This window comes from Xylocopa sonorina, chromosome 11 (assembly GCF_050948175.1).
Source record: "Xylocopa sonorina isolate GNS202 chromosome 11, iyXylSono1_principal, whole genome shotgun sequence".
In the NCBI taxonomy this organism is placed as follows: Eukaryota; Metazoa; Arthropoda; class Insecta; order Hymenoptera; family Apidae; genus Xylocopa; species Xylocopa sonorina.
In genome coordinates, this window is record NC_135203.1 from 11,167,031 (window position 1) to 11,194,022 (window position 26,992).

The 26,992-nt window shown below is 52.3% G+C and overlaps 3 protein-coding genes across 4 annotated transcripts in view; 1 reads left to right on the plus strand and 2 right to left on the minus strand.

Annotated features, from left to right (window-relative positions):
- The window catches only part of LOC143429010 (uncharacterized), a 46,763-nt gene extending 20,682 nt beyond the window's left edge, over positions 1-26,081 (minus strand). For both annotated transcript variants that reach the window (XM_076904363.1, XM_076904361.1), the window contains exons 1-3: positions 25,967-26,081; positions 3,378-3,431; positions 243-456 (exon numbers count right to left, since the gene is read on the minus strand). In XM_076904363.1, coding sequence (XP_076760478.1) covers positions 243-447 — 205 coding nt within the window. In that variant the 5' untranslated portion in view covers positions 448-456; positions 3,378-3,431; positions 25,967-26,081. The remainder of the gene's footprint in view (positions 1-242; positions 457-3,377; positions 3,432-25,966) is intronic.
- Rps3 (ribosomal protein S3) overlaps positions 1-26,992 on the minus strand; it is a 66,923-nt gene that overhangs the window by 31,714 nt on the left and 8,217 nt on the right. The gene's annotated exons all lie outside the window — the stretch shown is intronic.
- Positions 1-26,992, plus strand: part of LOC143429015 (uncharacterized) — a 134,734-nt gene that overhangs the window by 22,319 nt on the left and 85,423 nt on the right. The gene's annotated exons all lie outside the window — the stretch shown is intronic.

Sequence of the window (26,992 nt, forward strand, 5' to 3'; positions counted from 1 at the left end):
TACTTTAATCTTTCATACGGAATATCCGCGCCGCGACGGTTCGATCTGCTTTCGACTTGAAAAGTAAAATTGCCGACTCACGTCGTTCCACGTTTCTCATTTACATCTACTCGCGCCTATTTGCTCCCACTCCGCGTCCCGCGAACGTTCACCGCTGCGTTGATCGCGAGCAAACGTTCGCCGATGGACCGACGAGAGCGTGTCGCGTCGAGCAATTAAACTGATCGAGGGTATATACGTACCTTTCGGAAGAGGGTCGACGCTGTTCTGAGCGGAGTACTCGCCAAGGCCCAGCGTGCGATTATGTTGATTCTGATGATGATTTTGCGGCGGGGGCGACGCTTCCCTGACGCAGCCCATCAATGTCAGGGCGCCTCCGACACCACCCCCGCCACCGCCGCCGGCACCACCGCCGCCTCCGCCTCCGGTGGCAGTGCTCGTCGACATTCTGCTGCTCTGAAACACCCCAAAGAACCACGCCGCCACGTAAGACTCTCGTACGCGTTGGTACCATGCCGTGAGAAACGAATTCTCCGCCCTTTTCCAGCTCTTCCAGCCATCCATCGTCTCCGCCTGAGGGTTTCCACGATCGCGTCGAGGGTACGTTCGGGTTTCGCGGCGATCGCAAACGGAACGCGTGTACGAGCCAGCTACGCCGAGACAATTCGGGGATATCGATCCGCACCAGCTGACCTTAGTCACCGTTCGTACCGACCTTGCACAATGCCTCGTTACCTCGTCGTCCACGCGCACTCGGCGACCGGTTCCTCTGGGAATTTAACCAGCTCGTATTCGTCTCATCTCCTCTTTGTACCCCCTTAAAACGTATCCAAGATTGGTCCAACGGAACGAGGGTAAAATCGTAACGTCTCTAGTGGACGTATTACCCGATCGATCGACCGTTAAGTCATCCCCTTCGCGAGCACTTCACTTTCGCTTCTCGTTCCACTGTCACCGCGCTGTCCCTTCGACGCGTTTACCAAGGTCAGCGATCGCACCTCAATGAAAACCGATTATACGGCTGGGAAAATCCGGACGAGGCTCGTTGACGTGGGATACGAGCCTCGAGGACAGAGGCACTCGGCTTCCTGGCCGATTTTCCGGTAGGCCGCGGCGAAGAAAAGGGTGAGACGCGGGGTTGGGTCGCGGAAGCGTCGGGAGCACGCTCGTCACTGTCACACCGTCCTTGTCTGCGACACACACGCTCCGTTCTATGCGACGTCTCTCCTCTCCGCGTCGAACTGGCTCGCGTTCGTCCTCTCTCCTTCTCTCTGTCTCTCGCTGTAGCAATGGGTCAGGAGATGGTCTCCATGGTAACTGCACAGCCAGCGAGGGGTGGGCCGGAGCGGCGGTATCGTGCATCGATTGCACCCTCGGCTGCCGGACGACCCTGACCTTCGCACAGCTGACGAGAGCACGTCGGAACCGCGTGCAGCGCCGCGGGATCCGCAAGGTTGCCAGGCGAAATTAACGTTCCCGGTTCTCGTTAAGGTATCGTTACGGGTCGAGTTACACCTTTTACGGACCCCCCCGCGGCTCGTTCCGCGCGTCCTTACGAGCTGGACGGTGATTGGGTAACCACGGCAAGGTGTCACGGTGACCCGGAAGCAGGCCCCGCGCAGGGACGCGACCTTTAAACTTTCGCGCGCCGCTCGGAACTTCCAAAGTGTAGCGAAGGAGCGCTCTCCCTTGGGCATCTACGCGTTCCCCGATCGCTATTTCCAACTACCGAGAAAGGTTAAGGGAGGCGAGATTTTTTGTTCGCCGACCTTTGTCATTTGCGTACAGGATTAGCATCTGAATCGCGGAGTTTTCAGATAGCCCCCGATTCCATAGGTAAATCAAACAAGTTGTGAGACTTCGTGAAAGCTGGTGTCGCGCGTTCTTACGAGTGATTGATGGATTCGTCGATTAATCGGGACGCCGGTTTCACCAGTGACTTTCGTGTCCGAATTAACTTTGATTAGATCGTCGAGATTAAAATTGACAGTGTCGACGTAGGATCGCTCGGGACTGACTCGCGAGGTGAAAGTGTCTGCCGGTATTTTTCCGGCGAGCATTTCTCGACGAACGCGCAGGAAAGGCGCGCGAACGTTAATCGCGTTGAGTTCGTTAGTTAAAAGTCGAGAGATTGTCGTGGCCTTGACACAGCCGTCATAAACTATCCTGTCCATGGAATGACTTTGCCGAACGGTCTTAGAATCACCCGTTCGCGTAGCAGTCCGACCCGCGACAAGCTCCAGGGCAGTTCCACGTTCAACGCGTTTTCCTTTGAATTGTTTTTCTTGTTCGTCCTCCTTTCCATTAACTCCTTTACTTTTCCGTCTCAGCCATAAATTTCTCAATGCTTCGTAATTTTTCCTCTCGTTTGGAGTCGCAATAAGCAGAGAAACCCGGGCGCGATGAGTACTGTTGATAAAGAGATATTTCTGTTCGCGTCTGATTCACCAGCTAACACGCCTTAATAATCGCACGGCCTACCACGACCCAAACAAATTGCATCGGCCTGTCCATTAAAACGTCCTCCGTAATTACATTTTCGGAGGGCAGCGAAGAAAACGCGCGTACCGGCCAATTAAGCGACTGTTATAAAAGCATTTCGCATCGAAGGAGAAAGCTGTCCGCGTCTTAAAATCCTTCAGCATGCGATTCTGTTATCCAATGACCTAAAGTGAAACCACTTTTCCTTTCGGTTTTATTTCTGTACGATTTTTAAGAGCACGCATCTCTCTCTCTCTCTCTCTTTCTCTCTGATAAGTGAAATCTGGCAACGATCCGCGGTGGATCGACAACAGCGAGGCCGCAGAACGTCGACGCATCAATTCCGGAATCCTCAGGCCCCCGCTCCGTGTCGAACGTCCGCGCGATTGCTCGTTTCCGGTTCTACCGAACAATTACCGCCGCGCAACCGCCGCTAACCAAGCATCGATTCTCTCGTCGCTCAAGTATCTACGAACGATAGGCCCGATGCAAAGCACCGATCCTCCTCCTCGTCGACCGCCTTTTACGACCGTCGAGGACAATGTATGCCCCTGTTGCGATGCGTTTTCTCCTTGCCTCTTCGTTCCTCGTCTCGATTCTTCCTTTCCGCTTCCACGATCTCCACGAACGAACTGTGCACACTCGACGAATTCTCGCGTTCGCGTAATACGTAATCTCCATCGTATATATAAATTCGAGTGTAAATCAGGCGATTGTGGTTGGCTGGAAGGTCGGAAAAATTTAGGCGGCGTCGTTGGGAAACGCTCCGCATTGATTTGAATAACGCTTGGAAATCTTCTTATCGACGAGTCGATTCGAATGTGCGGCGATTACTTCGAATGATGTTCCAAGTTTGCGGAACATTGAATAATTTACGAGAACAGACTGATGCTTACCTTAAATAGGAACCGACATGATAGAAATGGTTCGTGTTGCCGTGCCCCGAATATCTGCAAAAGAAAATGGAGAGAATTAATGTAACCCTTCATCGACACGGTTCTCAAATGAAATGAGTGCTCGCGAAATGAAGGTGTTCAAGACTTCGTCATTAGCCTGTAAAGACAGTAACAAAGAAGCCAAAGGCGTGTACACGCGAACATTGTCGGTCTATAAATATCCGAGAGAATCGTCTATGGAATTCCGTGGACTGTTCAGAGACAGTCTTTTGTCTTCCCTCGAAATGGAAAACAAGAGACGCGGCATCTGGCTAAGAAAGACTGCGATACTCGCGATACAATATCCGCGAACAATGCATCCACGACGGTCTGAACGCGCGTTACGTTATATACGCGCGCCTCGACGCAGCTGCCGCGCCTAATGAATGGATCGCGGACGAGCGATCTATTCCGCCGTCTAGGATCCAGCCAGGGCCCGGGGCTGCCACGCCCGGACGCGACAGAATTTAAAGGGTCTATTTATAAAGAGAGTGGAACGAACGGCGTGTTAGCGGCCGACACGAAACGCATCGGGTCAGAACGCTTGCGTGCACGCGTGCTCATCCTACTGATCCGGTTAATTCTGGGTAGGAGGGGAGAAAAAGGGCCGACCAAAAAAAAAAGGAGCACGATTCGTGGTTCCGTGCCTCCTCGTATTCGCGAGTGACTATAAATATTCGCGAGCAAACGGAGAACGTCCGCGATGATGACGCGTGGAAACTGTTTGGCGATGGAGGCGCGATTTTTCTGAACATTTTCGACGTAGTTGGAAGCAGCTTGACTGTTTCATCAGTTATCAGCTCTACGACAAGAGAGCGCGTTGGCAGGAAAATTTGCAAATCAATGCGCTTCGCGATGGTTAGACGCTAATTCCTTCGCCTTGAACGCGTATCCTCCTTCTTTTCAATCGTGTCTGGTCTTTATGCGTTCGGTTGACATATGAGAAATGTCTCTTTGATTGACTGAGAGTCATGAGATAATATCGTAGGAACGTTAACGCGCTCGTTTCAATTACAAATGCAATTCTAGACCGTCGATGTACGCGCGTTCTTCTCGGTTCGCCCGGAAGTGGCGAGCGCGCGGGATTCGTCCGGTGCATTTCCTCCTCGCGAAGGGAATTTCCCGAGCCGCTGGTTGCTTATTTAAGAAACGTTCGCTCTCAAACGAGTACCATCCGGTGTATTTTCGTCCCGTGGAATGAAAGCGAGGTAGAAAATAGTCCCTGCTGGCTCTTCCACGCTCGAAGAGGCTCTCTCGATCGAAGCGAGAGATGCCTATCGTTCGACGCGACTCCCTGTTTCGCCGCTCGAGCCAGCCAATGCCATCGATTTATCTCTCGTCGCGGTTTGAAAACGATACTTCCCGCCTAAACGCGTCCATCCCGCCGTCTCAGCGACTCGTCCGGGAACAAAGAACGCTCGTAAATCTCCCAACGGGTTATCGAATCCGTTCTCCCGGTGTTACGCGCCACCCACGCACCGTTCGTTATCGAAAAAACGCGCGATAACGTCCAATGGGATGAATACGAGATCGGTTGCCTTTTAATGACCGTCGTTTTAGGCTCGTTAACATTATCGAGCATCCCAACGGCCACTTACCAAACGAATAAAGTTAACGAGTACCGAGCCGGAGCGACAACTCGATGGGAGCAATCACTGAACAGAGGTGGAAAAGAGAGAAGAGGAGAATTTGAAAGCCGTGGCCCCGACGGTAATCCCGTTACGGAAGAACGGGGAAGAACGCATCGGGAAATGAGAAAAGCTTCGGTAGAGGAAGCAATTGCGACTGGTTTTTCACAGTATTCGTGATTATCCGGTGGAAGTGAACAAAAGGCGAGGCAATACCCGCGGCACACCGTCCGCTTCTTTCGCTGGAACGGCTGACATATTTCTTTTAGGCGGCACAGAGTCGAGGGAAACGAGAAAACTCTCCTGTCTACCTTCGCCTCTTGTTTCTCTGAACCGCGAACAGCGACGGTCGGTCATTGTCCGGACGCACTTCGTCTGAATCGTCGCTTTAATCGCGCGACACTCGCCCGCGTCTGTCCGCGACTACTTTCCGCGGCGAATCGAATTAATCGACGACCAGCCGACACCGCCTCTTCCAGCTGCCGAAAATTCATCGCTGTTCCAGAGATCGAGGGTCAAACGACTGGCCTCACCCCCTCGAGACGCCATCTGTTACATCCACGCGAACGCCCAGCGCTCGTTCAACTTTCTTTCATCCATTTATCACTGTATATATCCGCTGTATTTTATTGATCGCAATACTACCTCAAACGATCTATTTATAACGAGCATCGTTCCTTGGATCTCCGATCGAAGTGAAAAACGGTAATCAATTACCGTCTGCACTTCCGACCGGGAGTAAACAAAATTCTGGTTATCGAAGGTGATCAACTTCGAGCAGCACGAAAGTACTCGTTGGTCGTTTTCGAGCGAGCTCGGTGGTTACGAAAATGAGTCACCAGCTCTCGATGCAACGTCGCGGCGCGCACCCTTCGAAGAAAGACTCGTTTGGGAAATTAAGCGGTGGGTGACGCGGCCTTTGGGGGGCGTCGATGACCAACGATAAAGGCAAATTAAATTTGAGACACGTTTCCGATCCTGTTCGAGCGGAAAGCGTGCAGCGAGCGCTTTTACTTCGGACGAGAACGGAGCGCGGTGCGTTGACCCCCGATCGAACGACGCGCGGCCAAGAATTATCTTCGGATTATTCCCGGCGAACGAAACGGGATCGGGAGCGAGGGCTCCCTCCCTCGTCTCGAGTCGAAATAAATCCGACCAGCGGAAAATACAGGGAATCCCTGGAAATAATAAAGCGCGCGTGCAGCAGCGCCGACGGGGACGCATCTGGAAGGCATTCCTACCGCCTGACCTCGGTTCTTCCAGTGAGTAATCGGAAAGACTTCTGACCGGTGATCAGAGAAGGCATCGAGGAACGCGCGCACGCGATTTCATCGACGCGATTCCAGGCAAATGAGCTCGAGCGAGAGAAAGATATTGGGCCATCCGCGTGGCTAGAAGCGAGCCGCGGAACTCCGTGCATCCATAAATCTATCTTTCCGCGGAATTTTGTATACCGTCGAGGAACGCGCGAGCGTTTAGAGAATGAATCGAGACACGGAACAGGGCCCTCGAAATTTATGGCTCGATTGTTGCGGAAGCGCGGTCTCGAGAGAAGCCGAAGTAAGCGTGGCGGTTGAAAAGATCGCCTCGACGCGACGGTCTCCTTTTCGAATCGACTCCGCGGCGTTCGATGGACCGCCCACGCCCCATTCCGAAGACCGCGATTTTATGTAAATCGCCCAGCCACCCACGATCCAGTGAATCTCTCTCCGGTTTAACGAGGTCTCGTCTCGAGAGGCATCGTCGCGGTGAAGAATTTTTATCACGTCGAAGCGGCATTCCGGTGGTAACCGTGTCGAAGCCGTCGCGCGCAGGGTCGAACTAATTAAACGATCATAAGCCGGGTCGAGCGAGAGGGACTTCGCTTCTGGCAACGGCCCGCCCGCGACTAAAGAAAACAGCCAGTCGAGTGTAGTCGTGAGTCACGTTTATTGTTCGTCGTTTAGCAGCCCACGACGCCTTTCTCCGTTCGCATTAACGGCGCCCAGGCTTTTCGTTCGCCGCGAACGCGTCCTCCGTTCGAACGATTCGAGAAGAAAAGTTGCACTCGTTTCGAGGCCGACTTCTCGGTGCTAACCGTGACTAATTTCCACCCGTGTCAAAAATAATCCCGTTACTCGAGTGGCGTCAGCCCGGTCGTTAAAGTCGCGGCTAATGAGAGCTCCTCGCTTCTCGGGAAGGATCGCGTCGCGTTCATGGAATTTTCGTTGACTCGAGCGACCGGGTGACTCACCGACACCGTCTTCTCCATTGGGTGCGCGTCCCGACTTATTGCGGCTGGCCACATCCTTTTCACCAATCAACGAAAATTAGATTCGCCTCCCAGCCGCGGCCTCGCCGATATTTACACTTTAACGACGAAATGCTCGCGGAAATTGGATCATCGTGCCCGACGACTGCATCGTGCACGTCGATGCATTCGCGAACCGGAAGCGCACCCTCGAACGCTCCCCCTTCCGTTCCTCTCTCTCACGCGTCGCTTCGAAACGACTCGCCGTTACGACGAGGAATCGCGACGGAACGTTCGTTTCCGGTAGCGTTGAATTACGCGGCCGATAACGAAATCCCATTTTCGGAGTGCTACTCGAGAACCAACGTGTGTACGTTCTTTACCAGGACCATCGACTGGATTTACCACAGTACCTATACGGCGCGTTATCGAGAAAAAGTGGCTCGCATATCTTCGTCGGCCAGTTTCCGAGGCGAGATCCCTGACTGATGTTTTTACGCCGATTCCTGAAGAACCCGCGACAACTGTAAGATCGTACGATAGAAAGTAGACTAGCGAGACGATTTTCGTGCGGATAAGATTGACAAATACGCTCTAACGACGCTAAGGAACGCTTCCCGGTAATCTGGTCCGTTCGTTACCTAACCGAGGGCCCGTTAAAAGCAAAGTCTTGTACGATATTTAACGAGCGCGCTAATTGTCCTCTCCTTTTGGAAATCTATAATGGACTAGGACTCTGTTCGCATTTCCCGAACGTAGCCACAAGGCGACGGGGTTTTTTCTTTTTTTTCCCCCTCCTCGTCGGCCTGGTTCGGACCACTGAATGGCTCGCGTCTCGACGATGAGACAGCGTTATAAAGCGGAACACGCTGTCTCTCGAGCCGGGGAATCAGCGAGTCAGCAGCGAACAGAGGCTAAATGAAAATGGAAAACGAGGCTGTCGCGTGGCGAGATTGGACGTTTCAACGTGGAAAGTGCGCGTCGTCCGGCGTGTATACTCTCTGAAAAGTGCACCATGCAAAAAACGCGGCGAAAGTGCGGCTCGAACCAATCTGAATGAAAACGCAACCGCGTGCGCCCGCCTCGGGTCCAATCGATGAGTAACGGTATCGAAACGAACGGATACGCGGATCGATCGCCGTGAAAGGGGTACCCCGAGGTGGTAACGGTGCCAGAAAAAATTCCTGATCTCAAGGTTCCTCGCTGGTAGCCGGGGACACGCGTGCGAGACGCGTCCCGTGACTGAGGATCGATCGCGGCGCGATAAGTCACGGACGAGCCGGAAAACGCGGACGATATCGCGGAGGCTGCACGTTTTTCCCGAACGACGACTCGCGTAACGTGTTGCGCGAAAAAGTGCCGGCTCCCGCGTTTCCTGACCTTTCCACCGGGTCGATGACACTCGTTAAAGGGACGCTTCGCTCGCGCATCGCCACGAGAGGACGTTTCGAAACTATTTGAAGCGTCATTCCAGTCATTCTGGAATTCGAACGATTCCGTGCCACGAATGGACGGGAGGAACGGTTTCCTCGTCGGCGATTGCGTACTCTGACCTTGTCGTTGTTGTATCTGGATGCGGTTTAAAAGGCGGAGACGAGGTATGCTCGTCGACGGTAGAGCATTTTTACCGGGGCTAGGATCGATCGTGGTTACGGCCAGGCGTTTCGAAGACGTCGCTGGCCTGGAAAGTACCGTTGAAAGATTTTATTGCGAGGGATCGCGGCTGTCTGCGGATTTTTCTGTCTCTCCGCCGGGAGCTGCAGCTCGCCGTCAAAGTGCATCGGGACGGATTGTCGGTGCGCAACCGGAGGCCTCGAATAGAAAACGACTACTGGGAAGTTCGTATTCCCACGCGATGGAAACGACTCGTTCACCGGTGTGTTCACCAGCTCTACCGGGTGACCCGCTGGTACACTCGTCCATCGTCTATCGAACCCACTTTCTAAATAAATCTTCGATTCCTTCATCCGCGTCGATAGCCTTTCATCGATCGTATCAACCAAGAATCGTTAACATCTACAAGGAAATGTCACGAAGCTCGACTTTAGAACGCGCTACGCTGGCTTTAATCGGGTAACCACCAGCTACCATCGCACCATCCGACGCGAAACATTCCCCGACGCGGAAAAACATCGCGATTAAGCGGCGGAACTTTTTCGAATTTATATCCCGTTTACTTAGCCGTTCCAACGGAAACCGCGCGGACGTGTTGTCCCCGGCTGAGCACCGCGACGGGAGATAAATTGCCAGGGACACCCAGTATAAAAGCGGATTAGAGAGTCACGCGGAATATGCGATAAATAATATATGAAATTATTCTGTCGACGGTTAGTTCGCCGCGAGACGCGAGCTCGCGAACTGTCTTTAAAACGAGGAATGTCGACAAAACCACCTCTGGCGACCAAACGCTACATAGCTCTGACGATTTGACGACCCCTCGCATTTTTCAACTCGAGCGATGCCACATCGAATCTGCATCATAGACCAGAGTTTATCGAGCGACGTACCTGCTATCGAAAGTGTGAAAATCATTTTTCTCTCGCTCGATGGTAGACAGACGCGCAAAGTTTTACTCTACCCCCCCTTTATCGACGACGTTGAACAGGAAGTTTCGAAGCGGGTGTAGTTGATTCTCGAGAAGTTCCTCCGAGCGAGGACGAGCATCGGGGGCGATGGAATATTTAAGTAGCAAAGTTAATCGCATAAAATGTGGGCTGAACGAGCAATATCTTCCCATACGAGATGTTCCACGACCTCGAAACTTTTTTTCCCCGGAAGTTCAACGTATCGTTCCTTCGCGACTGGTACCTCAGCTCGGAGAGCACGTTTGAAAATGCTAAATGCTGGCTAGAGCTGGATAAATTGCCGGCTATGATACACCGGGAACTATGAAAGTAATCTCGAGATTCCCACGCGTAGTTCTAACACGGTCTGGAAATTAGGCGCGCCGTTAACGAGACGGAAGAACGCGGTTTTCCAGCCGAGACCGCTCTCGCGCGGCGGCAATAGGAAAAGCCAGTTCCGGGAAAGAAGTCGCGCGGGTAAAAATTGTTGCGCCCACGCCTGGTGATCGCACAGTTCACCGACACCGCGCTATGCCACAGAGAGTTACGGTTTATCGATGAACCTTTCGCTCTCCTATTGGACGGAACCCCGGGCATTTGCGTAACGAGCCGACGTTCTATTAGGTCACCGCGAAGTATGCGGTTTTTCCGAGGGCCGTGCCGCGAAGCTACGAAAGTGGCTGCGGTATGCACATATTCGCGCCTAAGTAAAGGACTTGACGCTCGCCGCGATATCGTTCCCCTAACTAACGTTTAAACTGGAGCGAAAAGGAGTTCGACCACTTTTTTCATCCGGAGATAAATCGAGAATTCCAGCCTCAGCCTTCTCGATCCAATGAAAATATGAACAATTTCCTTCTGCATTTCTCTTCGTGACGCCCCGAGGATATGTATTCCACGATATAAATTTCCAGGTACGCCTATGCCTTCTGTCGCGTTTACATCGATTCTCTAGATTGGTTCGCAAAAAGCAACGCGGGAACTGGGTGCAGAAAATTCGGTACGAAAATCGGCCGGCGCACCTGCTCCCTGCTCCATAAAGGTACACGAGAACGGGTTACCGAGAAACAGCGAACCGGTCCTGCTGACCGAACCTTGCGAGCCTTCTCCGCTTGAACCGTTACGTAGCTATTGGCCATCCAGAAAACCGGTAGGACGATAATCGACGACCGGTATATCGACTGTATACCTCCTATACCGGTATAACTGAGCCGACGTCACCCACAAATTCGACCGACTCGATAGACACGAGGCCTCTGCGTCGTTATTAAGATCCGTCGAGGCATTCCGCGTCGAATCACGGTGATCCAATTCGACTGGGGCCAACAAGTGACTCGCGCTTCCGGTCTAGCCTGCTAAGCGAAATAATTATTTTTATCACCGTTCCTCTAAATACCTCGCGCGTCTCGAAAGTGATAATAGACTCGTTAAAAGCGACAACTGTTGGTTCGAATAAAGACAGACGTAAAACCGAATCGATCCTGACGTCGATGATGATGCCCGTGGCTCTCGCGATGAGTAAGCATCCGGAGGTCGATTGTAACCAGAAAGGTCTCGAACGCGAGGGCGTGATAATTGCTATTGAATTCATTCGTCTCGTCGTGAATGGCGGTGCCAAGGACGGTTTATTAATTTTCCAAATTGAATTTCACCAATCTCGTCGCGGCCTCGACGATCGTCCGAGGGATACGTTTAAACGAGCGTCCCTTTTACAAATTTTTCCACCGCATCTCGTCGTCGGGGCCAACGGAGCAGCCGAATACGTGAACCAAGCGCGGCCATCGACGCCACTTCCGGTGCCGTCGACGCGTTCAATTTCGAATTGATTGCCGCGGACGCCTTGGTCCCTCATTCGGCTAATTGGCACGTTAATTGCTCTCGTCGATCGAACCTCGAACCCGTCCGCAACATACGGTACAACCAGCACACCTCGACCTGTCGCCGGCTAATGCCGCAGGTAATACAATCGGGATTAGCAGGACGAAATGCCTTTACCTAACCGTAGGGAATACCCACGAGTTTCTACTCGAAATGCGCTATTTTTCTCTACCCTAGGAAGTATTCATTTTCACGCCATGTATGAAAAGTGACGAGCAATAAATTCAGCCTCCTAAAATTTCAAGCGTACAGAAGTGGGCTCCAAGATCACTGGAAAAGGCAATATACGTCGTGCGTTATCGCTTACTCGCAGGAAACCACAGCAGACTACTACCAGGAACGTGAAAAGGGTTATCAAACCGACGCTTTCGTCGATAACGGTAACACGACGGTTTCGAGAGCCCCATTTATTCTCAGTAACGAAGCGTCACCGAGGGGACAGGGCTGGGTGAGCGTTTGGCAGGCGGTTGGCGCCGGCAACGGAACATCCGAGATCGCGTTTTCCTCGTCTCGTTCCTTTTTTTCCCGCGAGTGACCCGGCGCTATTTTAAGACGGTCCCGTCCGTCGAAAAGGCGGGCCGAGAATCCGTCTGGAGCCTCGTGGAAGGCGACGGTAGAACGAAACGGTTCTCAGACTCGAAATTCCACGGGGAATTGGTGCGACGTGCCAGCGTCTCGTCTCGCGAAAACGTGCCATTAAGGCCGTCGACACGAATAGAAAATTCCGTTCCCGCGGAAAGGGCAACACGCGGGGCGACTCTGGGCCAGCGTGGGCCAAAAATATGTAAACGTCCTCGTTCGTCGCTGGGAGTGTCCTCGAGTCAACTTCTTCATTGGCGGACATCGGAAACGCGAGCCTTCCGATTGGAACGGATCGCACGCGAGTGTTGGTACGCGACGCTGAGGTCGATGGGATCGTCGTTCCACACGAGCGTGCTCACCGATGAGCCATTAGTAGGCTACGAAGATCGCGAGAAACTGAGGACAACAGGCTGGCCGGGGAATATCGAATCGAGAGAAAGGGAGAGGAAGAGAGAGGGTGGATTAACGCGAGGAAGCTCGAGAGGAAGATCGAAGAGAAAGGACGAGGAGGCTCCAAGAGGGAGAGAGAGAAAGATAGAAACAGACGTGGAAACTGCTTCTCGAGGCGTATGAGAGTCGATCTCAGGGCGGATTCCCACCAAAGGATCGGTCACGACTTAGGGTCACCATAAACGCCATCCGCGGAGCACTACCGACGATTGGATAATACCGGAGTTTTACCGACGTATCCAACCCGTGCAACCTACGATCATTACGGTTCTTCATGTGAAACGGTTACCCGGGCTCCGTGAATGAAACGTGGTAGTTCATCTTTCCGTAACCCGAACGGAAATTCGCGTTCACCTAGCCTCTATATCTACGCGGTCGATACACCATCGGCTACGAGCGATAACGATTGCCTAGACACGGCCAGCCATTCATCTTGCTCCTCTACGGCTCGACGCGACCTACCTAGGTACGCTTTTACGACGGCCCACGCCGCGGCTTCGATACAAGCTGAGAAATTACTGAAACCCTACGGGTACCGTTAAAGGACGCCACTCTTTATTGGGTCTCGAGGATCTCTCGGGGTCTTCCTTTGTCGCGCCGCAAATTCCATGGCTGAATACCAATTGAGCGCCGCGTACGCTCGAGTCATTAACGTTGGTTTAAATAACCGACACGTTAATTAGCCCAAGTAATTAACGCGCAAAGTCCCAACTAGAGTATACAACACGAACGGGTCTACCCGCCTCGAGGGACAAAAGTAAGATTATCCGGAGAATTATGTACACCCGTTTACAACCACCCTAACCGAGACTTATCAAAGTTCCATCGGTTTTACTTCCCCTAGTACCGCAATATCGAGGAACAATAGCGCGGACGGTTAGGACCGTCGGTCAGGTAGGCGCGGAGGGGTTGATTCCGTAATCGAGCAGAGCGCGGAACGCCGCTCGAGCCCGAGGCAACAATGACCGGTCGACAATGAACCTCCCCATCGAGAGTCGCCTCTGTATCTCCCTACGATCAGTCCTTGTCCTTTCACCGGCATCAAGGATATCTCCTCCCGACGTCGCGGCTGTGTTTCGCGAATCATGGGAAACCGGATGCGGTGGGCGCGGCGTTACGAAGCTGCAGCGTCCCGTAATCAACTACCGGCTGCCCGTCCGATTCGGGCGAATAGTTTTCTCGCGAGACCGACCCGATGCACTCTCGCACGCTGAATTCCGCTCGTTCCCGACAGTCGACGCGGTACGAGCGCACGTGCACACGGTTAGAGAGTGAGAGAGAGAGAGAGAGAGAGAGAGAGAGAGAGAGAGAAAGGGAGCGCACGTACGCAAATGCCATAAGGAAGTCATTAATCCACCGTGGCTGTCTCGCGGCAGCTATCTTCGGCCCGTTTGCGAAAGGATGTTACCGTGCTGCAACTGGGACTCGGCTACGAGCGAGCGACACCTTCGCCGCTATCTCGAACGACGGCATTCCAGCTGGCTGTTGCCTCTGTTCTGCCACCTTGCTCTCGCCACTTCGCTCTGAGCTACCAATTTTTTGTTCCTTTTTCTTTTTTTTTTTTATCGCCGACGTATACCACCACCTAGTTCGCCGACACTCCTGCCCTTTTCAGGAGAGTCACGAGAAGCTTCCTCCTCGTGGCACTTCGAGGAAAAAGGGCCAGCAGCGTACGTGTCAGAGTTCGACGAGCTAGACTTCTGGTAATAAGACAATTCCTCCGGTTCCGGGTACTTCAACTCGTTCCAGATCGCATTCCACTGATTCGTCGATGGCGACAGGTCACGTAGGGTACAAGTCCTCTCCGCGACTGCGGATAATTCTCGAGAGACATCGACGAACTTAACGCTAACCCGATTCTTCTTGCGAAACTACACCCCTCTATCCGTGATTCATATTTCCCCGCGGCACGAACGAGGGTAATGACGTTAATTAACCGATCCGAGTTAAAAGGTTTTAACCGAGAGAACCGAGAGCGAAGCGATGAACGGACAGGAGCTGCCTGACTGAAAGGGACATTTCAGCGATGAAATTCCATCGTGCTCGAAAAGAGCGGGAACGTCGATAGGTAGCTCGGGACAACGTCCACGGGGTGATTTCTATCCCATAGCGGAAGTACATGGACACAGGTGTTGGGGAAGTAGTAGACGTCGACGGTAGACAACTATCGATCGTTTCTGAACACCAGCGTACCGGCGATGTTTCGAGGTCGTCGTCCTTTCCAGGTGCACACGAGTCGATAACGCGGCGAACTCTTCTTCGTAACTACCCCGACTATAGTCCAATTATTCGACGTCGCTCGTTAAGTAGACACGAGCCGCCTCAAACTTCCTCTACGAAAGGACAAACCTACAGCTTCTTTCGTTTCGATACCCTCGCGTCTCAAAAAACCCTTGGTCAACAGCTCGAAAATCGATCAAGGGTAACGACACGTGGTCCCTCTGGAGAACGCGCGGGGTTGAAACGTTTAACTTCCTTCTCGCATTATTCGTTCTCCCTACGGGGTAGAGCTTTTACGCAGACACGCGATCACGAAAAAGCACGCGTCGAGTACTCGGTAAACATGAACGGTGTACCGAGAAAGGGAGAGAGAGAGAGAGGGATCTGCGGACAGGATGGAACGTGGGCGCGCGGTCGTCTGGATATGCAAAGGGAAACGCGAGCTCCGTGTCCGGGAAACAGCAGCTCGCGCTGATATACCCGCTCCCGATTTTTGTTTCCATCGCTTTCGCCGTTTTCGCCCGGACAATCTCCCTTTCCCCTTACGCGATTGTTCGCCCCCTCGCGGGTCCGCATCGCGCGCGCCTTCCGCCCATTGTTCCGGCGAATGGTATCGTTAATTGTGGCCCAGTTACGTCACGACACCTCGCATCCTCGCGAGCGATTAATACAATCGGACAGGGAGCTCGGATTAACATACTCCGTATTACTCGCTCGCATCGATTCCCCGTACGCCCACGTGGATGTAGGTCATCGCCGATTTTCGATGTCCACGCCTCCTCGTTCACCGGAAAAATCACTTCGAAAATCAACCGAGTATCCGCGCACCTGTCGGATGCTTTACGTAACAGCTTTCACTGGCGTACCTCCGCTGCGACTGTTTCTGTATTCCGAAAACATCGCGCGCCTTAATCGCCTAGTTTGGAGAAGCCACCGAGCTGAATACCTTACGAGCGGTGTATAACGTCTTTTCCATTATAATTGGAGAGGAGTGCGATCTACGACTCGTGTGCGTTTCGGAAGCGACGCGAGGGGGACGCGCCACCCCGAGGAAGGTGTTGCGAAACAGGGGAAGCCCTGGAAGCGGCGCGAGTCGCATGGGGTCGCCCGTTATCCTTCGGTGGTGTACACCTACAGTCGAGGAACGCACTCGAGCAGAGAGAAAGGGCCGTCCGGATTCCATTCGTCGTAGGGACGGGCAGGGAACACGGTTTTGGTCGGGTTCGTCGGACCTCCTCTTGCGTAACACGACCCTGAGCCCGTAGTCTTACAACGGTAATGGAAGCCTCTCTGCCCGGCTTCCTCCTACGGGCCCACGAAACCCGTTTCATCTTATAGTTTAACGATCGCCGATACGCGTTAGAATTTAGAAGAGCCAGAGGGGGATGCAGAGAAGGACGGACCGACGATTGGAAGGAGGATCCGAGGTCGAACGAGACTGACAGAGAGGCGACGAGCATCGCGTCCGCGGCCCTTTATTACTTATTAGGAAGGCGCAACTCTTTCTGGAACCGCTTTCAGTTTAGAAGGAACGCGTCGATCCTCCGGGGAAATCCAGTCGCGTCGCTGAAAGAACTCGGAGAGAACACGTTCGCCGGGGACAAAATGAACCGGAAACGGACCAAGTTTCCAAGATTACCGAGGGAAAGAAGCGCTTTAATGAATAGCTCGACGACGGCTAGCAGTTCCTCGTCGCAGCTTTTTCTAGCCTCCCCAATGCTTTCGATAGAGTGACAAACAGTGGACCTTGGTGCTTTATAAAAAGCATCGAAAATATTCTTCTTTTAAAGGAACCGATCGAATATTCATACATGGAGGGGTATATCTTTCACAGGATGCCAACGCGCCTCATCGAGTTTACCCAAGCCGTTTCGCAACCGCCTTCCCGCTCGTATTGTCCCGCGTTTGTGAAAAACGATATCCAGTCGAGATCGAATTTGCGGTGAACCTCGAAACCGCGAATCATGATCGACGGAGCCGGTGCTCCAGTTCACAGATGCAACGATCGTTGACCAAACTGGACGAGGAACGTCGTGTACACGGTGGTACGCGAAATAGAAATCGTGAATATGTAGCGCGCGTGCATAAGAGGGGTGAACGGATGGGTCTGAGCAGATTTACGCGGCGAAGAGCAACCCTTTCGGGCCCTTTCTCCCTCGACACGCGTGAGAACCGGTAACTGCGACGTCGAAGAGGATGCGGGGGTGGTTTCAGGTTACAAAAATTCTCGACACCTCCCCGGATAATTACACTCGTACCAGATTCGTGCCGGTGCTCGCGATCTCGTCCACGTTCGCGCTACTTTCCTCGCTGATCATTGGAAAAGATTGCCATTACGCGGCGTTGTTAGAGCGACAGATTATTACTTATTATTTCGGATCTAGGCGAGATCAGTTGTGCATGGCAGATCGCGACACAGTTTCCGAACCGAGCGTCATTGTCGCTCGAGAAGATACGCGGCACACTTTGTTTCACTTTTCCAGCCTGAACGCGAAGTAAAACGGCCGCGTAAACGAGCGGAGCGGAGCGTTCGCGCCACCCGGTACGAAAATCTCGTCTCCTCGAAAGTATCGGTTACCGAGTGTTACGTTCGAACTCGTTAAAACGCGCTCGTCGAACGCGCGTTGCGAAAGAGTGGCGTGGCCAGCCGTACCCGCCGCTCCGAAGACACACTCTCTCTCTCTCTGGGCCCGGTGTCTACGAGGGAACCTGTTTCATGCGAACGCGTTCGTCATTCGCGTACGATTCGCGGTAGGAAAAACTGGTACAATAGGATCGCCAGTCGACGACACGAGTTATTTTAAATCGCGATCTGGAAAGGGACGAGCGCGTTGGAGAAGAAGAGGAAGAGGGAACGCGAGGTAGAACGAATCGAGAGAGAGAGCGAGTCCGAGGTACGAGCAAAAAGGAGAAGGGTTGAAGAGAGAGAGAGATGCATCGTAATGAGTCGCGTTTGCAAGGACAAGCAGAGCGTGGCCGTGCGGGCCAGTGCACATTGCATTCGTGTCCGCGATCTCGTCGATGCCTCTTCTCCGCGTCTGTGCGCTCGCGTACTACGCGATGAATTACGGGCTGCGCGTTTAACCCAGCGAACGCGCCGTTGAATAGCAATTTCGGTCGCGCGTCGAGATCGTCGGAACGGTAAGTAAATCGGACGACTGTTGGAGATTATCAGAGACTCGAGGTGGACTCGATCGGACGTCGACGAACAAAGTACACGATCGCGGTCAGGTTTTACGATCGGCGGGCAAGCGAGCGAGAAAACAGCTTCCATTTAATGGAGGCTCGTCGCTCGACCGGCGGCTCGATAAACGGAATTCACCGGTCCGTTGGACGCCAGTTTGGAAAGGGGGTCTCTATACAAGAGTGATATTTAAATAGAAACTGCGCGGCGGTGTTTTCGCGGGCCGAGAAAACGCTCTCGGATGCTCGCTGAATCGGAGAAGGAAGCCTCTTCGCTGAGCGATTTACAATCGCGGAGAAAATGAACGGAGGGAACACGCGAATCGCTTTCTAAACACAGAGATCGTATCGTCGCTTCGAACCGAAATCGAACAGACCCCGTTTTTGTACGATCCACCCCGTGCGCGGAGGAGCCCCGCGAGATTTCATCGAGAGTTAATCGAACGTGTTCGCGCGCCTCGCACCCTTTCGATCGCGTCTCCTACCGTTGCTTGTCTCGTTCGCATATCGTTTCGGGTTGTTTGCCAGCGAGAGGGAAACTTCGAGTCACGGTGAAAACCGCGCGTCTCGATCGGATACGAGCGGAAAGGAATCGGGGCTGCCACGCGCGGTCTTTTCGCACCTGCTCCGTCGTTTACACCTGCGCGCGCCACCTGGACACGGTGTTGCGTGCAGAAAACCGCCCCTGGATACCAATAATCGATACCCGGTGTAATTAAGTAATTCCAACTGCGAGACGAGTCGCGGACCGAGTTGAAAACGCTCCGTTTCACCTTGTCCCCGATCGTTCTCTAATTACTTCCAGTCTTTTCACCCCGTTCTCTTGTCTATAATTACTATTTCGTTGAAACTACTGTTACGATGTTCGCCGGATAGCGAATCGACAATCTGGAAAGCCGACGCGCGCCTCCGGTTTGGGCGACGAACCTCGCGGAATGAAACGCGAGGAAGAGGAAACGAAAATTGGAGCGTCGGGGAGCACGAGATCAGAATGTCTACGTGGATTTTCTGGCTTACACGGATTCCTCCAAGCGTTTCCGCGACCGTAATTACGGACGAGCCCGGTAACGAGAGGCCCTAATTAGCCTAATGAAATCCGCTAATGAAATACATTCGCGGCATCCGGGGGTTACCGTCTCCCGTTGCGGGGGATCGAATCGACCGAATTGATCCGCGACACTGCGCGGCGACGAAAAATCGCGCGGATCCTCCCGCGGGTGCATTCCGCGAGCATCGTATCGACGAACGGTCTTCTTACTCGGTGACCATATAATGAACGATCACAGAAGCGTTACGGAATTCCACGCGGCGCACATCGAATTCGAGGCCTTTTCTGCCGCCTGCTCGCTCCAACTATTTTTAGTCCCGATAATTACGTAGAACCGCTCGTTATCGTGGCTACCTCGGCTGCATCCAATATACGAAAACGCGCAGCCAACAGATCGTTGTTCCTCTCGTTACGCACAAGTTGCGAGATCACCGATTCTAACGGCAAGATTCCACCAAGAGCCGTCGAACGATGGAAACGATGGAAAGTGACCTGGGGGGGGGGGGGGGAGGGGACACCTGTTAAATTCGGCTCGATTTCGGCGCCACCGTTGATTAATCGCGCCGCTCGCTGATAATAAATCACGTCGCGCAGGTATCAACGATCTTATCCGGCGTGCATTTGCCTGCCTCCTACCTCTTGCGTTGCAATGATAGATCGCCGGACCGTGGAGCACGGTCGGCGAAAAAAGGAACACCCGGTGTAACTATCATTTAGGCCGATCGGTAGCCCCGTCACGGAACCGTGCTCGCCTCGCAAGCGCGGTGAAATATTCTCGTTTAAACGCAACGATTTCGAGCGGCCACCTCCGCGATCCTCACGCGGTAACATCCTCGACAACGAGCCGGGCTGTCGAGGCAAACTTCGCTCGTAACCACCGAGGAGGAGACTCGAGAGAGATTCATTCGATGGACGCTCCTCCGGCTGGCGAACCGTTCGCCACCTGCCCGCCTGGCATTGTTCGCGTTCGTTCTTCGCTATTAATAGCAAAACCAATCGAGGCGTCGCGCAAGTAACCGAGCGGAGTCGTGGATGCTGTTCAATGGGATTCGCTCGACTCGACGATCGGAAGTGGACGGAACTGGGCCGAGTCCTGTCGGCCCTACCGGTAAGTTCAGCGAATTGTCGATACCACGCTACGTAGTCAGCGCTCGTGTAAAAGGATCGGAAACAGTACCGACAAGCGACGGGGATCACGTGTACTCGATAACGAGAAGTATTAATTGGAAGAGATCCGTGGCTTTTAGCGCCCGGTATGGCGCAGTTGTGCGTCGAGGCTCGCTTTTAGCGCGAACCGTGTCTTTTTCGAGGAATTATTCCGCAACGGGAATGGTCGTTACCAGGCCACGATAGCGAGCACAGAGTCGAAGCGATCACAGTAGCGAGAGCACGATACGAGAATCTACGATATCTACTTACGATTAGCAACGAATCGAACGCGTGGATTTCGCGAGGTACGCGAGCGACGAGACAGCGAACATCGCGTATCCTCAACTAGACGAGTGAAATCGGAGGCTAATCTCGCGCGGAGCCGAAACGACAGCGACTGTCGTTTCCGGCATCCACGACTGCTATCCCTCGTTTTGAAACTTTCTCCGATCACGAGCTACGCTCGTCTCGCCGAGCGACCGCCAGAGGAGTCGTTCCAGGCTACTGACCCGATCGAGAACACCTTTCAGTCCGCTGTTCGCGATTCCTCGATCGTACCACCGAGACAAAGCATCGGGGATAGAACGCACCGTATACGGAATTCGTCTTTAACAGTTTAATCGAGCTCGCGATTAAACGCTGGCTCGTTTCCTCGTTGCGGAGCGCGTTGTCCGCGATGAAAAACCAACCGCAAGAGCTTCATCGACGGTAGGAGAGGAACTAGTAAAAGGGGGCAGGCTTTACATCAGCAACAGCCTCCTTACCCTCTTTTTTGCCCCGTTTCATACGTGGATGCGACTAGGAACGATGTATGGCTATATAGGAAGGTTAAAGACCTTATCCGCGAACCAGTTTCGATCGGAGAAAACTCTGACCGCGTAGACGAACGTCCGCGTGCACCGGTTATCGCACACGCGGACAGAGGACAGAGGACCACCTCGCAGGAGGCTCTCGGTGAGCAGATTCATCGAATCTGCTCGGCGATAACTCGAGCGGAGTGGCGCAACGCTCTATTTTGCTCGGAGCCCGCAGCTACGGCGACCGGTTACGGCGTGCCGCGTCTTCCTCGACTAAACGGGGAACGCGACGGCTACGAGCGTTTTCCGCTGGATTTCGTAACGTTCGTTCGAGTCGTTTACGAATGCTGCGTGGGTGGCTTCGAACGATGCATCGCGGGACACCGAATAATTACTCGATCTCTGATGAAATTCGATTCGCGGTTCCATCGCGCGCGTACCCCCGCGCGTCTGCTAATGGCGAGCCACAAATCAGCTTAACGGATTTACGAGTTAACACGTCTCGCGCGGACGATCGAATTCGAAGCGAAAATCCAACGCGGTTTCCCAACGACCGGCTCGCCTAGCAACAAAGTTTCCCGGCCGAGCGAAACCCGCGCGAAACACCTACACAAGCGGTGCGCGCCGCGATCATTAGCGACATTCCGGAACGTTTGTCGCCTCCGGACTTGGAACGTGCACGGACCGCGAGAACCGAACCCGATCAATTCTTCAACCGGCCCCACGATGCACGCGACTGCCCTTAATCGTGTTCTCTCGCTCCTCGATCGGCGCTGGTTCCCCCTCGACATTCCCGAGCCGCGCACGTGTACGCAAATATTTGAACGACCAGCCGTAAACCTGTTCCAAAGTACGCGCACCCCGACGTCGATCCGTGTCACGGTTAGCAGAAGAGTTTCGACCGAGGAGGATCCATCGTTCGATCCATTTCGATGATCTACTAACGAAACACGGCTACGCGCTATATATTCCAAGGGCGACTCGCGCGAGAGCATCGAGTATCGATCTCAATTGGACGTTTAAGAACGAGCGGATAACCTCTACGGATTCGAAACGAGCGCGGCGACCGCGGCGATCTCGTCATGGCGTCGTCGGCGTATCCGTTCTCCGAGTCTTTGGTCCCTGACATTTCGAAACGGTTCTCTCGCTCTCTTTCTCTCGGTCCGAGGCGCCTGTAGGGCGCGTCTAAACCAGGTCGACGCGATACAACTCTTCTCCTCGCTTCCTGCCTAACGCAATGAACCGAGCGCGTGTTTCCTATGCGTAATACCGGACTGTTCGGACCAGTCGTGCCGCGTAATAATGGAAAAAAAAACGAAATCGGCAGTCTCCGGTTGAAACGATACGCGGGCAAGTGGCATCGGTGCTCGCAATCGCGCTGAAACGAACGAAATCACCGCGTCTCGTCCCACAGACGCGGTGAATCCATGCGTGATTCCTACGCGAGCGTACTCAGGCGAGCCTCCGCGCGTTTTTTTAATCGTTCGAGAGGCGAATCCCGTGGTGGAAGGCGATCGCGAGAACCTTCGTAACTTTACCCGTCAAGGAGTGTTTACTTCGATCGCGAGGACGGCCGTGCAAACGAGCGAGGAAACGTCGGGCGTATTTAGCCTGGCGACTTTATATGGAACAGCTCCAATGCCGCGGCACCGAGCCGATTTAACCTTCGGCTGGTTTGATCGCGAGGGCGAGGCGTGGCGGTCGCACGATGCAAAAAGTAATTCGAGAGTTCTGCCCCGCAGTGGACGATTCTCCGTCGATCGGTGGCGAGAGGAAGTAGTTCTCTTTTTCTACGGCGACGCAGCGCGATGGCGTGACTACGGCGGCGGCCACTGGCAGGATTCAGACGGCGCGTTTCCGGCCAGTTGCGGCCGGCGTGTGTAACGCGTAATGTCGGGCTGGACGTGTCCAGCCGGCGATGAAAAAACAAGGGGAAGAAGGAGGAGAAGGCGCTAATGCGTTCCGACGCGAACAATTGTGCAACTCATTGTCCGAACGCAACGGCGAACAAGATGGAAATCCGATTTCTGTTTAACCATAGAGAAGGCGGCCACCTGTGGACGTGGAGGCGTTTGCAATTAAAAGGATGAACGCCGTTCCGGTAGACCTTTCTTTCGATTTTGTTCTCCCTCTTTCTTCGTCGCGCGCAACTTCAATGCCGAACAAATTTCTCACAATTCAGAGCTAAAACGGCTATAAAGCCTCCTATCGTCGAGTAAGGACCGAGACAATGTAACGGGTGATCCCAGAGGACTTTCTATGGCGCGGCTAACAGGCGCCACGCTGCGCGGAATATACCGAGTCATTGCGTAACGGACGGGGAACAAATCGCGCGAATGCCCGCCGTGCGTCGATCTCGCGAATCGTTCGACGATCACGACGAACGGTCCAAGTTAACGACGCACGTACCAGCGAGCGCGTATAACGACGCTTAATTGCGCCCGTTAATTGTGGCCTTTAGTTACGTGTAGTCGCGCACCCGTTGCCACTCGTTCGCGTTCGTTTTTTCAACGCTCGCCACGGCCACGTGCGCGATTACGTACGCCGCGGACGAGTACGTGCGCGCTTCTACGGAGAAATCAAGACGAATCGCACGGAGACATCTCTCTCTCTCTCTCGAGTGTCGAGTCGCAAACACGTGTACGAGTAACCTATTTTTACGCGGGCAAGTTCGAACGCTCCGATCGATACTATGTCGAAGTTAAAAGATCCGTCACGACTGGCTACGAATGCCAGAGATAAATCCTGGCTTTAGCGTGGGTGACGTCGGTTTTCACGGGTCGATGTACCTGCGAGCGTGTGAGGCGCGCGTAAACCGGTCCTAAGAAAACGCGACAGGACGGCTGGAATCCGCCGGAAAAGCTTTCGTTTCGAACACCGTATTTCCTGACCGCGCGAGGCGGAATTATTTTTCCAAGAAGTCCGACCTCCGGAGGGCAAAGGTAGAGAGGTAGCGAGCAACCTAGTCGATTCAAAACGTTACTTTACTGCGAGCTTTCAATGAATTCGAAGCCCCCTTTTGTATTCGGGCTCGTCTTCCAATTCCTTCCCGGCGGCAGGTCCGAACGCGGGTCAGTTTGCGAGAAAGCCTCGATAATGTGCCGACGGTTTATTCTTCTGACCGAAATGTATATAAGCAGGTACGGAAGGGAAACGGTGAACTTTGTTATTCCTCCAACAAAAGAATCTGACGAAGTAGTAACAGCTATGCTCCAGGTATCGCGGATAACGAGGCGCCAAGTCCCGCCAAACGGAAACCAATATCGAACGAGCCCGCTTTTGCCCCGCTTCGAACGTAGCCGTTCGAGTTATCGAACTGGCTAATACGACTCGATCGAGTCGCTGCCGGAGCGTATCTATTTTCAGAGATTTCTTCATCGGTCGCTGGCGATGCATTTTCGTTTTCTAATCGACCGAGTTCAAAGGGAGCTTCTGCGAGCTCGCTTGATCTTTAATCTGCCTATGGACGCTCGAACAGCTTTTCATCTTTGATTCGCAAACAGCTATATACCTCTTGGATATAACTCGAAGGAAGGGTATATTACTTTAGCGAATCGATTACACGAAATTACTACATATTTTTGTCCGACTATATCTACGGGATATTTCTCTTTCGTCAGAGGAGAAGTTTAAGCGCTTACGTTGTGTACTTAAGGGAGGACAATAAAGTTTATCTTAGCAATGTAAACTTTGCCAATTTTATTTAGATATCTCCTCATCGAAAAGCATAAAACGTGTCGCGACTAAAATTTAGTCACGTACACCTTCCCGGGCGTATTTAAATTACTTTCATTTCGGCCGAACATGCTGTTTCATTGAAAACTATCCAACGAGTAGGGTATTACGAAAGTCGGGGAAGAATGCACGCGTCGTATTACGCTCGCCCAAAGAGCGTTACCGATAATGATCATTATTGTGCATGAGAATTTCTCACTTACTCCGGCCGCGCTTCGCAATAACCGCCAATAACGCAACAACAATGTGGATGCATAACGAGCTGGCGTTGCATGCGCAAGGGAAACTATAAACATTGTTAGACTGACGAAACGAGTGGAACAAACTCTTGAGAAACGAACCGTACGAGAGGAAATTTGTCATGCGACAGTTTACACCGAAGAAAAACGTGTTAGGACATGAATAAAAATGGCCGCTGCTTTGAACAAACATATCAAAATAACACTCTTCTCGAAAGATTCGAGTCTCGTTTCGAGTTTACAGATCCGCAGTGAGACAAATAGACGGAAGGACTGAAATATTCCGGTTTAAAAGAACTACTTTAACATTAAGCCGGATATTCGTAACAAATTTTCACGCTGCAACGACAAGAAGGATCGGAAACGATAATGCGAACGACCGTATCGTTTCAGCTGGTTATCTGGAAAATCCACAAGTGGCTGAGAAACCTACAAGCGTCGTACATTCCGTCCACGCTCGCTTTATTTGCGAAAGAAATTGAGAAATTCTATGAAAACGTAATAAGACTAAGTTTCAAAGCCTTAGATTTGTTTAACGATGAAATGTAGGAAGCTTGTACGTGTATTACATTTTGTTTCCTTTTGTGCGAACGATCGTTTCTTGGATAAAAATATTACGCAAAAGAATGTACATTCTATCGCATTCGTGACGAATTACAGTCGAAGCGAAACGTCAAATTATGGTACATTGAAAGATACGATAGGCAATTACGTCACGTTTGCATCTAGTCGACATCAACAAAGATGCACATTCTCACAGCCAACAAGTGGCAGCAGATCGATCATCACGTGGAGCTTGCAAATACAATGTACATTGGGTCGTGCACGTAAGCTGCTGGGCACTTACCTTGAAAATAAAGCTCGAAATGCCGTTACGATCGTTTTCGATGTTTTCCAGTCCGTTGGGGCCCGCCTCGGTTCCAAAAGTAAAACAGGCCGATCGCACAGTCAACGGCGCACACTTTTCGAGTAAAACGGTCGAAACGGTAAAAAGCACAAACGATACAGCGATTCACAGATTCAGGCACAGAAGCGGGAGAATGCACAACGATGATATTGTTCGTTCAGACGCGTAAAACCTCGGCTATCACACGATGCAACTCCGTTCGAGGGCGAAAGAAAACAAGGTACGCGACCGACCCGAAAATGAACACGAAACCGACGCACGCTCGACGGTTAGCGAGCGAATGAGGCTCTGTTTTCCGCCAACCCCACCAGCCGCGCGCCGGGCCAATAACCTGCCAGCATATACGTGAATGTTCTCTCCGCGTCGCGTCGATATAGTAGCGACTTTTATCGACCAATGATATACCGCGTTCACAAACACACGTCACAAAGTCTACTATTATACGTGCCTGTCGAATAAATATTATCGTTCACATCTCCCGCTTGTACATATTACGATGGACAAGTATTATCATTGAAACATCACTGCCCGTTACTCATTAATATTGTCTATAAACATCGTTGTCGAAGAGATCGGTAGCTGCAAATAAAGGGGGCGAACGATTCATTCAAAAGAATTTCATATTTCACATTCTTGTTCTAACATAATTGGAAATTATCATTTAAAGAAAAGATACGAATTTGAGCGACGATTTGAAAAACATTAAACTAACATATCACGAAAGAATCACACGAACATAGTTGTGTGTTACATCTAAAAATGGTTACTTATAGAAATACTCACTTTTATTTATAATCGCATAAATATACGATATAATTTTCGAACGTCGTGCTACAATTAAAACGCACTAACCGTTAGTAGTCCAAATGTTTAGACGTGACACGGTTAAATGGATATAGCTTTTTTTTTTCTTTTTAACAATATATAAATCTCTAGAAAAAATGTAGATATGTTACTAATGCATTT